A 15,329-nucleotide genomic window follows, 5' to 3' on the forward strand; every position below is an offset into this window, starting at 1 on the left:
TTGTGTCTTGGAAATTTCATCCACTCACATGGGTTTATTTATCCATGGCAATGAATGCCAGAGCTCTGGATCCAGTCCTAATCTCCTAAACCTCAGATATGTATCACCAAATATGTAGGGGACATACTGAAATAAGTGTAATGTAACATCTAAAATTCAATATGTCCAAAATTCATTGTATTCAATTTTTTCCCTTAAATTTGCCCCTCTTGAATTTTTCTACTTTTGTCAAGGGCAGTACTACCATCCTTCTAACTATCCACAGGAAAAACTGCTGCCATCTTCAACTCCTCACTTTCACTCACCCCACATAGCCACTAGGTTACCAGATCTCAACATTCTTCCTACCTCCACTTTTGTCTTTGACCCCAACACACAAACCCTTAATAAATAATTATTGATTAGTTGACTTGACTCTTGAGATTTTAAGCCAGAGTGACTTAAAAAAAATGGGCTTATAAAAACAGAAAAGCTAGGGGATTGAGAAGAGGAATTCAGTTTGGAACATGTCAGGTTTAAGGTGCTACTAGGTCCTTAAAATATCCAGGTGGAGATAATAGGCTATTGACAATAAGGGAGTAGAATTCTGAGGAAAGATTAGATGATAGTTTGAAGGTATGCTGAACGCCAACAATCTGACTAGGACCATTGTTTTAAGATAAAAAATCTACATATATAGTTTTGCATAGAAAAATTAACAATTGAAATTAAAAATAAAATGCATTTTGCTCTTCAGTGATTAGGTGCAGAGCCCATTTAATTTTCCCTTTGAAATTTATGCTTCTAACCCTATGTGACTGCAAAAAGTCCTTTAGTCATTTATAATATTATTATTATATCCCATCTAACTGGTAGAGATCTGCTTAATCATGAGAGGAATCTTATGAAATCTAGAAACTTAGAGTTGGAAGGGATTTAAGAGATCATTTAGTTTAACTACATTTTTTCAGCGGAAGAGAAAGGCTCACTGAGAGGAAGCAGATTGCACAATGTCACATAGCTTACTCTTAGTTATGGTAGTTAAATTTAAATTTAAGCAAGTATATGCATTTAACAAATCGGTAAATTTACAGACTCTTTTCCAAATCTGATAAAGTTATTGAGACAGTATAGCATTGTAAATAAGGAACTGATCTTAGAATCAGGAAGACCTGAGTTTAAGGGACTCTTTGATAAATTGGCCATGTGACTCTGGATAAATTACTTAACTCCACAGTCCCTCTAGGAAACTTAAGACTGAAAGTTGCAGAGAAAATGCCAGTCTTCACTGATAAGAGAAATTTCCTCATGGAGACTCCCTATATTATACATAGGTCTAGTTTTTATTTATCATCTCTTTTTACTACTTACTCAAAATGGAGCATTTTACAAAAATATAATTTTCATTAAATCTTTTAACAGAAAAATATATTAATTTTTGCTATAATTGCATTGTGTCTTCATTGAGAAAACTACTTTCAGTTGGAATTACTGAAGGTTTGAAATATCTGTTTACCTATTTCACAGAATCAAAGAATGTTAAAACTGGAATGGACCTTAAAGATCATCTGGCCCAACTCCCTCACTTTACAGATGAGGAAACTGAGGCTCAGAGAAATAAAGAGACTTGCTCAAGGTCACAGAGCTAGTAAGTGGCAGCATTGGCACTCAAACCCTGGTTATCTGATTCTAAGTCCAGTGTCCTTTCCACTATAGCATACTTCTTCCTTACTTTGCCACTCCTTTACCCCTACAGTCCCTAACCATAATCATTGTGATACTCTTCCACAAGGAAAGTTTCAAAACAAATTGTTACCTTTACTTCTTCATGCTCTATAAAATGAAGTGGAAGGTCAGCATAATTCAGTGAACCAGTGAAATAGGACCAAGTTAAAGATTTTCTTAGACTTTTCGTAAACAAGTCATTTACAAAAGGTACTAAACATTAACCTGACTCATAGCATGTTAAACTGGAAGCCTATCTTACAACCTAAAATTTTTAGATGTAAGACTCCACAGGACATACAATATTAGAATTAGCAGAGACTTTAAGACGGAATTTAAAAGCTTGAACACACTTCAGAACAGTCTCTTAGGTGAGAAAACAAGCTTAGAGAGGGGAAAAACTTCAGGTCACAATTCTAGTTGGTGTCAGGGCTAAGATTTGAAACCTATGGTTTTCTAACTAAATGATGTTTTCTTTCCATTATACCAATTACAATTAGATTTGTAACTTGAATTTTTTTTCTTAGAGTTGAAATGTTTTTAAGGCTCCAATAAAAATATCATTGTTTTGATTTAAAATAATTTAAATCAATTAGATTCTTATAAAACTACCATCGAAGTTCATAATATTGGAAACTTTTTGGTGCTTCAGTCAATGAGCATTTATTAATTGCCTAGTGTATACTAAGTAGTATGCTAGGTCCTAGGGATACAAAATTAAAAGAGAGACAGTCCCTGCCCTTAGGAAGTTTTCATCATCAGTAATGAAAATTTCTTGAATCAAGGTGATCTAGGACCACTCTTTAAGAGACACTACTGGTGTTGATCTCATACATTAGCTTTTACTCTTATTTATAGCTTCAGGCTAGAGTTCTGCATTTTCTGTTAGTTGATGGAGGAAATGCTAAACCTAAATAGAGGGGGCGGGAAATCTGTTATTACCTTGACATATTCCCCTATTTGTAAGGGAACATTGTCTTGCCAGAATAGGCACTGAATGGACCAGGGGGTCATTCATCTGCTGTTGTTTTTGTTGCTAATGTTAAAGCTGGATAAGAATCTTAAAATATAGAATGTCAATGTTGGAACATTATCTTAGAGATTATTTAGCCTAAACCACAAATGAGGAAACAGGAATAGAGAGAGTAGGGTATTGACTAATCTAAAGTCTGTGCACATGAGTTGCCTGTCATCAAAGGTTCTGTGGCAGGAAGTGAGTAGAAAATAATTTAACTGAAAAGAGTATCTAGTCCATCCACAATTCTTCTCCTTGCTATTTACCGAACCTTAAAAGGTAGTTATTTAAGAATCATATAAAAATGAGTTGTTATTCCTCTTATGACTATTAGTTCATATTTGTAAGACAGATAGTTGGTGTTGATTAGAAAATAAAGCCATTAAACAAAATTAAGGAAATTAACCTCATGACTTTGGCATCTGATAGATTTCGGTAGGAAAAGGGATTATTTTGGCAATCCTTGTACCTCCCTCACACCAAGTACAGTGCTTTACAAAGGGTAGATTCATAGAAAAGGAACTTTCTACATAGTATTTTGCAAAATTTGTTTTTATTTTTATTTGCTATTTAGTGCTTTGGGGGGAATCTACATTAGAAATACTTTCCAAATTTTTGTGGCATTTATTTGAGAAAGTCATTCAGTGCTTTAATGTGTCTGCTAAGACATAACTTTCTCCCATGTTAAAATTAGAAATAATTATACTTCTACTCATGAATTTTAATTATTGAATGAACATATATAGTCTGTAAGGTGCATTTTTTTTTTCCTCAGAGAGGCTATTTAAACACAGTGTATGATACTGGCCTCATAGAAAGCTAATTTGACTACATTGCTTTTGACTTACTGCTAAGTAGTATAAGTGAAAATGCATTCTATTTGTAGTGACATTAAAGTAACATATTTAACTGTTTAAGTATGTTATTATTTTGCCACAGTGACTTTGAACCAAATACAGAGAACCTATATGTATCATAGATGAAAAAAAATCAAATCACTTCAAATAAACTTTTAAGTGCTTTTGATGCACAAAGGACTGTTAGACAACAGAACGGACGTGAGGGAAAGAACATTTGTAAGCTTACTGATGAGTTTCCTTTTGAAAAGAATTTGTAATTAAAACATATGAGTCATAATAACTGAACTTTATCACATTTGGAATGATCAGGATTTTGTAAGAAAGGAAGGTGTGATTGTATATTAATTTTTTTCAGATAAAAACACATTAAGACATTTAGGTTTTTTCTAATGTCTTAATAGTATTTAAAACAAAGTAACCAGAAGTATATGTTTTAAATTTTATTCTGAAGAGCATATCTATACATTGTTATAAAATGGTCGTTACTCAATCTTCCTTTTAAACTCTTAGGACCATAGCTCTTTCTTCCCTGTTTTGTAAATAATCTAGAGCCCTTGCTTCTTGAACTTTGTTTCCCCAACTTGATTATTTTACTTTTTAAATGCCTTTATTCGACAGTATAGGGGAACCAACAGGATGCATAGCCTACTTGAGTTTTGCTACCTTTAAGCAGTTTGGATAATGTGATTGGTAAAGTTTGAAATTAATGGGTAGAGTTATTTTAAGAATCTGCATACTGTATTTAATTTATTTATACTACCCTCTTTCATGGTCATAGAGCTATGTATTTTATCTCCTCTGGAAGTTAAAGCCCAGTTTTCCCCTAGAATTAAATAACTCTCTGGTAATATAATTAAGTACATAAGGTTGAGTTTTACTTTTTTACTCAACTAATGCATCTTAATTCATGGCAATAAAACTGTCTTTAACTTATTACTAGGGAGGCTAGGTAACAGAAGGAATAGTGTTTAATGGCTTTAAAGAACGTTGTGATAAATCCGTTGGCTTTAGTCTGGAAATTGTTTTAAGTTGCTCAATTTAGGGTCAGGTATACTTTGAGCTCTTATCCAAGAATATAGTTAAATGATTTGTTAATGGTCAAATTTCATTCAGATTACCAAGTGCCAGATAAGACATTTCTTTTGCCCATTTCTAGATTGGAAGCTTCTATGAGGTAGTAACTTTTGTTTTATTTGCTTGTACAGAACCCAACAAACACATGAAAATACTAGAAAGATAAGTGATTTTGGAGCTCAAACACCTGTGATTTAGAATAACCCTTCTATGGAGTTGCCTGAGCCACATAGTAGTTGAATGATTTGCCATGATTTCTGACTCCAAGTATAGTACTATTCTCTCCACTGTACCATACTGTATGCACCCAAGACATTTCTTTGGGATGGTTTATGACAGATTTGGAACAGATATGTATATCTTTCATTTTGATGTATAATACTACTATATCTTTTTTTGTTGTTGTTGTTGTAGAACGTGAGAAGACAACATAAAGCACTACGGTGTATTCAAGAATTTTGTGAACTCCCTAGCTTCATACTTTGGGCTGTAAGTCTTCAAAGTCCTTTCTCTTTTTGATATTCTTCACTATGGAAATACCCTTTTTTCTTTGCACACGTGTGTGTGTGTGTGTGTGTGTGTGTGTGTGTGTGTATGAGTGTGAAAGAGAAAGAAAGAGATGTGCACTTGGCTCGCCTAAATCAAATAAAGAAACTGTTACCTAACTCATCTTGTCAGTATACTAATAGATTGTGAGCATATTTTATTCAAATTGATGATTTTCAAGATCATCCTTAATCAAGATCAGTTTAATCTTAATTTGTAGATTACTGGAGGAGTTTTATAATAGACTTTTGCTCAAAATTATCTAATAATACTAGGCAAGCAAACTTAAAAAAATACATTGCAGTAATAATTTAGCATTGTGTTTTGTGATTTTACCAGATTTATGACTGTTATACTTAAATATACTTTCAGCTTATAATTCTGTTCTTTCTGACATAATATAATTATGCCTTTCTGCTTAAAGGTTTGATGTGATTAGATTTGTTTCCAAACATGAAAGATGAAAATACTATGCCATTATAAATAGAAATGGTTGTTAGTTGGAATAGAGTTAGGAGGAAAACTTGTTAAAGACAACTTAATTTCATGAACAACTAAGTTCCTATTTAAACTTCTGTATATCTTTTAGTTGGAATGTTAGTAAAATTCACTACTTCTCATAGTCATTTTCATCACTAGCAAAGATACATAACCTTTCCTTTATTTGCTGGCTCCTTAAGTTTAGAAAAAATGTTAATTTAAAATGCTGAAATGATTTTCTCTTTTACTTTCATGTAGAACAATGTCAGCCGAAATACCACTAAACATTAATATCAAGGAACCACGATGGGATCAAAGCACTTTTATTGGAAGAGCCAGTCATTTTTTTACTGTAACTGACCCACGAAATATTTTATTAACTAATGAACAATTAGAAAATGCAAGGCAAATAGTGCATGATTACAGGTAACATTTTAGTTTCACTATTTTCTGACTCAGTTACATTTCATTTGTAGTTTTACTTGTATAGTTAAATCTTATATTGAAAGGTTATCTTTTTTTTTCAATTCTCCTGCCTCTTAATTGGGCTTCATGCCAGCCATCTAAAACATGATTCAGCAGTTGAATTTAAACATTTGTTGAGTATTTTCCAATGAAAGAAGAACTTTGGGATGGGAGTTGGGGCAGCAAGAGTCACCTTAACTTCAAGGAATTCATCATCTTTTAGGGTAATATTCCTATGCAGGTGATTTTTATTAATCTGTAACAGTCCATGAGAAACCACGTGAAAAGCCATCATGAAAATTATTATAATTTATAGGACAACACAAATTGCAGAGGATAAATAATTATAGAAATAATAAATAGATTTTTTCTTTAAGACTACAAATTAAGTCACCATAAGCATTGGTACTTTGTGATTTTAATGAGAAGTTAGGGATACTTGTGAATTGAAGAATTATATTGGAAACTATGCCGTAAAAGTAAAGAATGATAGAGGCCAAAGTCTTGTAGACTACATAGAAATCTGATGGATGTGGTGACTACCCAAATTCATCACAATAATGTAATTGTTGGTGATTAATTTTAAGTTAATAATATGTACTTCTTAATTTTACTTTTTGTAATTTGTTTTAGAAAAGGAATTGTATCCCCTGGGCTAACAGAAAATGAATTGTGGAGAGCAAAGTATGTCTATGATTCAGCTTTTCATCCTGATACTGGTGAAAAGATGATTTTGATAGGAAGAATGTCAGCTCAGGTTCCTATGAATATGACAATCACAGGCTGTATGATGACTTTTTATAGGTAAGTTATACAACACTCAACTTTTAAGTAAGTTCTATACAAACCATATTGATAAAGTATAATTTAGTTAAAACCAAAGTACTACTTTTCTCACGTGCACTTAGTTTTTCTTTTTGTATAATTGTTGCTCTAGAAAATGCTTTCTCTTTTTCTACTGAATTTAATGAATCTACTAAATCCTATTTAATGTTGGAGGTTAGAATTTTATCTAATCTTATTTATAAAGGAGAATTTGGAGAGGGAGAAAGAGAAAAGTCTACCTGAAAATCATCATTATCACATTTTTTTTTATTTGTAGGCATTTACTTTTCATAAAAGCAAAATGAGCTTATATGATTGGGTTTTCTGGGTCCACGAAATGGTTCAATAAAACCCAGAAATTCCAAAAAGATGAATTTTAGTGGCTTAAAGCATTGATTCCCTATTAAAATGTGAATACCCCTTGGTGGTATAACATCTTAAGAGTTTTTTCTCATATCTTAGTGTGAAACCAGGTGTTTAACTAAGAGCTGGTTTTGATTGGATAGACGATAGTTTAAGTGAGCTTTGGAGGCCCAGAAAAACAAAGCAACATGCAAAGGAGATGTGAAATATCCAAAGATAAGTTTTACATTTGAATATCAGGCCAACTCTACTAATTTTTAAGTCTACCATAAACACTTAAATCACCTTTTTAACCTATTTTTTTCAAAGTTCTTGATTCCTTAGCTTTCTTTTTTTTCCATAAGAAGTACTATTAGATTATTTTATACTCTCTTTCTACTTCCCATTCTTCACCTCTTTTCCCCCATTCTCTATACCTCTAGAACTACTCCCGCAGTACTATTCTGGCAGTGGATTAACCAGTCCTTCAATGCTGTTGTGAATTATACAAACAGGAGTGGTGATGCCCCTATTACTGTTAGGTAAGAATATGTAATCTATTGAAATAAATATTAGCTTTTAATTTTCTGTGTTAAAAATACCTAATATATCAGTATGCTGTATTTGTTATTTTAAAAGAACCCTTTTACAGTTTGATTTTTTAGAATATCTTTTTACATAATGTTAAATGAAAGGTTTCTACAAAACTAAAACACTGTTTTATGTCAAGATCACTTGTCAACCTGCCTTCATAACTCTTATTAAAGCTGTGATAATACTAATGCTTTTCTACTATGGCTTCTTAATCCTTTCTCCCTAGCCCAGCACCCTATGTATGGGCTGAAGCTAATGAACATTAGCAAAATATATCCACTCTCCCATCATAAGCTATGTAGAATGGTGATGGTAGGAATGAAATTAGATCAGTATTCATTTTAGGTATGTCTGGGAGACTAAGTGAAACCATAGTGATATAGTTTTATGACTTCTTTATTTTTTAAATAGGTCAGCTAAGAAATAAATAAAAAGTAGAAGGTAAACAGCCCAAAATGATCTGCTTTATTTTGTTAGATTGGCTGAATTTGTTCTCTATGAGCCTTATTGTATAAATACTTATCACACAATCTTAAAACTGGAAGGGATCTCAGAAGTCATCTAATATATTATATACTTGAACAGGAATCATCTTTACAAAATCTCTTTTAAATAGTCATCTAGCATCTTTTTGAAGATGGCTAATAATAGGAAAATTACTAAATTGTAAATCTGTAATACTTTGACTTCCTAGAGCACTCGGTTCTATTTTTGGACATTCCTAGTTACAAATATCTTATTCAGTGATGCAGGTCACAGTCTATCCATACCTGCTGTTGCGGTGTGATCCTTATTAAGACTCTTATATAAGATTGCCAAATGGGAGGGACAGCTGGGTAGCTCAGTGGATCGAGAGTCAGGCCGAGAGATGGGAGATCCTAGGTTCAAATCTGACCTCAGATACTTCCTAGCTGTGTGACCCAGGGCAAATTACTTAATGAACTTACCACTCTTCTTCTTTGGAAACAATACACAGTATTGATTCTAAGATGAAAGATAAGGATTAAAAAAAAAAAGATTGACATATGGGATCTACCTAATATGCTAGGGGCCTTCCTCCATTTTTTTCCTGACTACAAGAGGATATCAGTGGATTATTAGTAACATGTCATTCATTTCAGTTAAAAATAATAATTTAATTTCTTTTATAATCCTATTTCATATTTTCTAAATCCAATGCATTCCAGTTATTTTCTTCAAGAACATATTCATATTATATAGTTAGTCAGCAAGCATTTATTAAACATTTCATATATACCAGGTATAATGTGCTATATATACTGAGAGGTAAAAAAGAAAGGTAAAAAATTCCCTAACTTCAAAGAGGGTATATACTATAGAGTAGACAGCATATGAATGACTAAATACATAGAAGATATATAAAAAATGATAGGAAAGCAATTTTGGAGGGGAAGGTATTAACAGTTAGAGACCAGGAAAGGCTGATATAAGGTAGGTTTGGATCTGAATCTTGAAGAATGCAAAGGAAACTAAGAGGTAGAAGTGAGGAGACAAAGCATTCCATCCACGATGAACAGCTAGCATAAAGACATCGATATGAGAGATAGAATGATATGTTTAAGTCACTGCAAGGAGGCTAGTGTAGCAGGATCAAAGAGCTTGGAGAGAATTGATAAATAGTCAAAGGATATGAATAGACAGTTTCCAGGGGAATAAATCCATACTATCAAAAGTCTTATGGAAAATGTTCTAACTAATAATTAGAGAATACAATTTAAGCAACTCTGAGATATACAATTTAACCAATCAGATTGGATAAGATGATAACAAAGGAAAATGGGATGCTGGGAGGGGTATGAGAAAACAGGTACACTAATGCTAATACATTATTAACGGTGTTGTGCACTAATTAAGCCATTTTGAAATCAATTTGGAGTTGTGCTACCAAATCAATTAAACTGTTCATACCCTTTGACCCAGCAATTCCTCTACTAGATTTGTAGTCTGAAGAAATAAGAGAGGAAACCATATGTACATTAACTGGCAGCTCATTTTATAGTAAAAAAAATACTGAGATGATGCCTATCAATTGAGGAAGAGCTAAAAAAAATTAAGGCATATAATTATTATAAGAAATAAAAGGGATGTTTCAGAAAAAATACCTAAGAAGGCTTGCAGGAATTTATACAAAGAGAAGTGAATAGGATGGGAATAATTCACATAATAATAATATTCTAAAGAAAAACAATTTTGAAAGGCTTAAAGATCAATGCTATACCAACCACAATTCCAAAGAACTCATGATGAAACATGCTCTCTACCTCTAGAAAGAGAACTAATAGACTCAGTGCACAATGTGGAATATTCTCTCTCTCTCTCTCTCTCTCTCTCTCTCTCTCTCTCTCTCTCTCTCTCTCTCTCTGTCTCTCGCTGTCTCTCTGTCTCTCTCTCTTTCCCCCTCTTGCCCCCCCAAACATGGCCAATGTGGACATTTATTTTTCATGACAGCATATGAGTAGTAGTAGTAGTCTCTCGGTAACCGAGGATGACTATTGTCTTTATGTGTTTTTGTGCACAAAGACACTTGTGCATGAAGATTTAAGTGGAAAAGTCGATGCACAGAGACAGTCCTACTCTCTCGGCGTTGGAAGCCTGGGTCCAGTGGCACGAAAAGTCATTACATCTGGAGACTTCCTCAGCTGCATTGGATGGCCGTGTTGTCTTTTGTGCTCCAACACGCCCTAAGCACTCCACAGTGCCTTGCTACGTCGCCATCTAGCCGTTGAACCTTCTTATTGGTTTCTTCCGTCTGTTCAGCCGAAGCAGTCTTCACATGCTGGGTGAGCAAAGCCCTAGTTCACCAGGGGTTCACGACGACCTGATGGCTACCCTCACAAGGTTTAGCTGGCCTGTTGAAGCCGTTACCCAGGGTATGGCCGCTGCCTCATGCTAGCAGCTACTAGGAGCCACAAGTGAGAGCTCGGTGTCAGGTGAGGGTCAGAGGCTGGAGAGCTGCCCTAGGAGGGCATGACAAGCCCTCCATACCAAAGATATTACTCCTCCCTGAGCACCCCATACACCCCATATGAGTAATGGGTTGTTTTTCTTCTGTTCTAAATGAGTTGGGGAAAGGAAGGAAGAGGGAGTGAATTTGGAACTGAAAATAAAATTGAATGTTTTAAAAAATAATTCTTGGAAGGAAAAAATATCAGAATAATTTTTTTAAAAGAAAGGAAGTGTCAGAGTCAAGATGGCAGCATAGAGGCAGTGAAAGTTCAGAAGTCTGAAAACCCTTCCATACCTATTAAAAACCAAATGCTCCTAGGGGACAGAAAACCAAACCTAACAACAGGACAGAGCCAAGGAACCCTCCTGCTGGACTCAACTTAAAAGGTATGCTCCCCCAAAAGCTTGAATTCAAGAACACTCAGGTTTAAGGGGAAGAAAGAAGAAAGGTCCCAGGATCCCTCCCCCACCTACAGTACGGAGTCTCCAGCAGTGGCTGGAATCTCTGGGCAGGCAAGGGTGCTACTATGGAGGGAGTACCTTGAAGGCAAAGCCGTGCCAGGCTGAAGGCTTTGAACAAAGGCAGTGGGTGGGGAAGCAGCTGGAGAAGAAGCACAGAGCGAGCATCCTAATCATCCTAGTCATCCTAGTTACAGCCAAGACAAGCCAACTTAATCTCCCCCTTCCCAACGTTTTGATCTCAGGGCACGTCCAGCTCTGCAAGTTCCAATTCTGCTGGGCTTAATCTTATCAAGCCTTCAGAGGACAGGGAAGCTCAAGCTCCAATGCTGTTCCCCCACATACTGTTCTAAGAGCTTTGCTAAGCTCCAATGGTGAAGGTTAACAGAAAAGCCCAAACCCACAGATCCAACATATAATGAGAAGAGCAAGAGTAAAGGCAACTACAGTAGGGAAAGAAGGGGGCAAATATGAACAAACAACAGAAAAAGAAAAAAGAAATTACAATTGACAGCTTCTATACAGGCAATGAACAAAGCAAATGTAACAGAGGAGGATCAAGGAACACCAAGCAAAAACACAGAAACTCCAGTGAATTGGACCCAGGCTTTGGAAGAACTCAAAATACAATTCAAAACACAATTAAGAGAGGTTTAAGACAACTGGGAAAAGAACTTAAAAAACAAGATAAGTCATTTGGAAACATAAAACAGTGTCTTAAAAGCTAAAATTAATCAGCTTGAAAATGAGACAAAGGAGATGAAAGATGACCTCCAAAGAAAATCAGACCAGAAGAAGAAGAATGACCAAAAAACCAGGCATGAAATCCAGTCTTTAAAAACCATATTACAACAATTAGAAGCAAGTGACTTCACAAGGCAGCAGGAAACTATAAAACAAATTCAAAAGAATGAAAAAAGTGAGGAAAATATGAAACACCCCATTCACAAAACAGAAGATTTAGAAAATCGTTCCAGGAGAGACAACTTAAGAATCATTGGTCTACCGGAAGACCATGATAAAAGAAAAAGCCTGGACATCATCCTATAGAAAATTAACCAAGAAAACTGCCCTGACATCCTTGAGTAAGAGGGAAAAAGTCGAGATTGAAAGAATCCATAAATCTTCTCCTGTACTTAACCCCCAACTAACAACACCCAGGAATGTTATAGCCAAATTCAAGAGCTACCAAAAGAAGGGAAAAAATATTACAAGCTGCTAAGAAGAAGTCATTCAGATACCATGGAACTACAGTGAGGATAACACAGGATCTGGTTGTATCTATACTGAAGGACTGAAAGACATGGAATATGATATTTGGGAAAGCAAGGGAACTAGGTCTACAACCAAGAATCAACTACCCAGAAAAACTGACTATATTCTTTCAGGGGAAATTATGGTCACTTAATAAAATAGAATTTCAAACATATGTAAAGAAAAGATCAGACCTGAACCGAAAATTTGATGTCAAACACAGAACCCTGTAAAGATTAAAATTTATGGAATATGGGGAGACTGAGGCAGGTAGAAATTAGTTTCTCTCTGCAAGGAGTATTATATTTTTTAGAGGTTTATTAAAGGTTAAAGATTAAGAATATACAAGTAAGAAACATGTGCCTAGGCCAGAGGCCTAGACAAAATAACCTCACATCATGGAAGAGACGCCTCTGCTCCAAAACGGAAGTCCAAAAAACCCCTTTCAAAAGCCTTTGAATCCGCTTAAATACCTTCTCGATCTCGGCCCAGGTGAGATTACAAGGCATTCAGGGGAAGTGGAGCAAAGGCTCATGGGGATTGTAGTCCTGTATTCGAGTCTATTTTTTACATCCCCCCGTGTGATCATTTGTGGAAAAATTAATTTTTCCCCAAAAGGATCATAAAAACATAATAAACTTAAAAGATTACAATAGTGTGAGGATAAGAGAAAAAAGAATAAAACCAATAATTGCTGAACACATTGACAAAAAGCCATTAGGGGGCAGTCCCCTTTGGCATAAAAGTATACATACAAATAAATGTTCAATCAACCACACCCAAAGTTCAATTTTGTGCAACTTGTGGTCTGGAGGCTTCTTCATGGTGGCTTCTCCAACAGTTCAGTTCTGGATTCAGAGAGGTAGCATCTTCTTTACCTAAACTTCTTCTCAAAAGGAATTTAAACTTTGCAATTTAAATAATGATATTTTTTACATTCCCCCGTGTTGTGGGTGATTGAAAGATTCAGAATCAGTTAGGGATGCATGGCTGAGGTATGAGGTATATGAATCAATTGGCAAGAGATATTAAAAAGACACCAGAAAATCCAAAAGAAAAGAAAAATTTCTGGATGAAAATATAGACTATCAAAGTCTTATGTGTAAAAATTCCAAGTAGAAGAAAAATAAATCTATAACAGGTCCTTCAATCAGGGCCCAATCAAAATGATCTAAGTAATGATGCATTTACCCAGTCAGTGCCAGGACTACAGAAAGGTACCACACTATGAGAGGCAGAAAAGAAAGGGACCAGATTATAGAAGCCAAGTAGGAGCCAAGGTTTTGGGGATACTCATCTGTGAGTATCTTCAGAGTGAGTGTAGATACAAGGAAAGCCTATGTCTTAACACATGTTAAACATAGTAACCTCGAGTCTTCACATCTATGTTCAAGACCTTTGTATTGGCCTAGAAGTGCATCAATCCATTCTAGATTGGCCTTTCTTTGGCCCTATGAAATGGCTCTTGTGTGTATCTCTTGTCCTGGAATCAGACAGAATCATAAAGCAAAGTCCCATAATTTATTTAAATAATTAGTGGCATCATTTTTATAGTCACAAGCTTTTTAGGGCATGCATTAGCAAATGTATCTTAAACTTGTAGCACTGAAAATCAAAAGGTTAAAGAAAATCTTAATACTGGTGACATGTGCTTCAAATATGAAAAGGAGAGGAAAAAATAATAAAAAAAACTGAAAAAGTATATTGCACATGCAAGAAAAATATAATAATAAAAGAGCTTTAAAAAATTCAAAAATATAGCTTATAATCATTGACAATCTGTGTCAGCTAAGAAAATATAAAATGCAAGGCTTTCTCACCAAAAAATGAGATCCATTTCCTCTTTGTATCTGGCCATGATCACTGTGAGTAGAAGGCAAATGAATTGAACAAGGTTAACAATTTTTTCATCTTTAAAAATACAGTAGTACAAATATGTAGATATCAAAATCCCCAAAATTCTCAATAGCCCAATTAATTACAATAGCAAACAAACACGCTTTCACATTTCACATAAGTTATGAATTGATGGACATTTGTCACAATTTTTACAAACATAGCAATCCTTCAACCTTGGTAATAAACATATATATATTTTTTTAAACAAAGTAAAACTCATCTAGGGTTAAGAACATAATCAAGAAATCTAGATATCATTCTGGTAGAAGTAAAATAGTGAGCTGAAGAGCATAAACAAAGGGGTGCTCCTTTTTCTTGGAGGCTTATAGGGATACAAATGCCCTGAGATTAACTGCCCAACTTCCATTCACATGTGGGAAGGTTGGGGGTTATAAAATACATTTCACTTCAGCTACTGTAATGGGCCTTACCTCGTGGTAGGGGCAGGCAAAAATAACTAGATTGTTAAAAAAAAATTCCAAAAATCATATTTAAAAACCCTTAAAATCAAATCATTTGAGGTATTTAGCACATTAAAATTCCAAAGGTTGTTAATACAATTATAACCAGTTCTGAAGTCCATCTATCCTCAGCAAAATAAAAAAAAAGCTGTTTTTTCATATATGGGCTCATTCACAATAATATTTGTTCAACACAGTTATAGGGGGAAAACAACAGAATTTTAAAACTCAGTACATTCAAAATAAATTCAGTCAACCTTCAGTTCACAGAATAATATTCAATCCAGTAATATATGAACTTAAAATCACAAAGTTAAACCATAACAAAACAATGCAATAGAATACAGAGATGTTTATAAACCATTGGAGTCTGAAATGCCTTAG

At 34.5% G+C, this 15,329-nt stretch overlaps 1 protein-coding gene across 3 annotated transcripts in view; it reads left to right on the forward strand.

Moving 5' to 3' along the window:
• The window catches only part of SFXN1 (sideroflexin 1), a 47,695-nt gene that overhangs the window by 6,309 nt on the left and 26,057 nt on the right, over window positions 1–15,329 (forward strand). For 2 of the 3 annotated variants that reach the window (XM_007474040.3, XM_056811595.1), the window contains exons 2-5: window positions 5,068–5,142; window positions 5,938–6,105; window positions 6,778–6,948; window positions 7,755–7,853. In XM_007474040.3, coding sequence (XP_007474102.1) covers window positions 5,942–6,105; window positions 6,778–6,948; window positions 7,755–7,853 — 434 coding nt within the window. In that variant the 5' untranslated portion in view covers window positions 5,068–5,142; window positions 5,938–5,941. Of the gene's footprint in view, window positions 1–1,506; window positions 1,628–5,067; window positions 5,143–5,937; window positions 6,106–6,777; window positions 6,949–7,754; window positions 7,854–15,329 lie in introns of all 3 variants that reach the window. The other variant, XM_056811594.1, reaches the window with a different exon arrangement.

Source organism: Monodelphis domestica, chromosome 1 (assembly GCF_027887165.1).
Source record: "Monodelphis domestica isolate mMonDom1 chromosome 1, mMonDom1.pri, whole genome shotgun sequence".
Lineage (NCBI taxonomy): Eukaryota > Metazoa > Chordata > Mammalia > Didelphimorphia > Didelphidae > Monodelphis > Monodelphis domestica.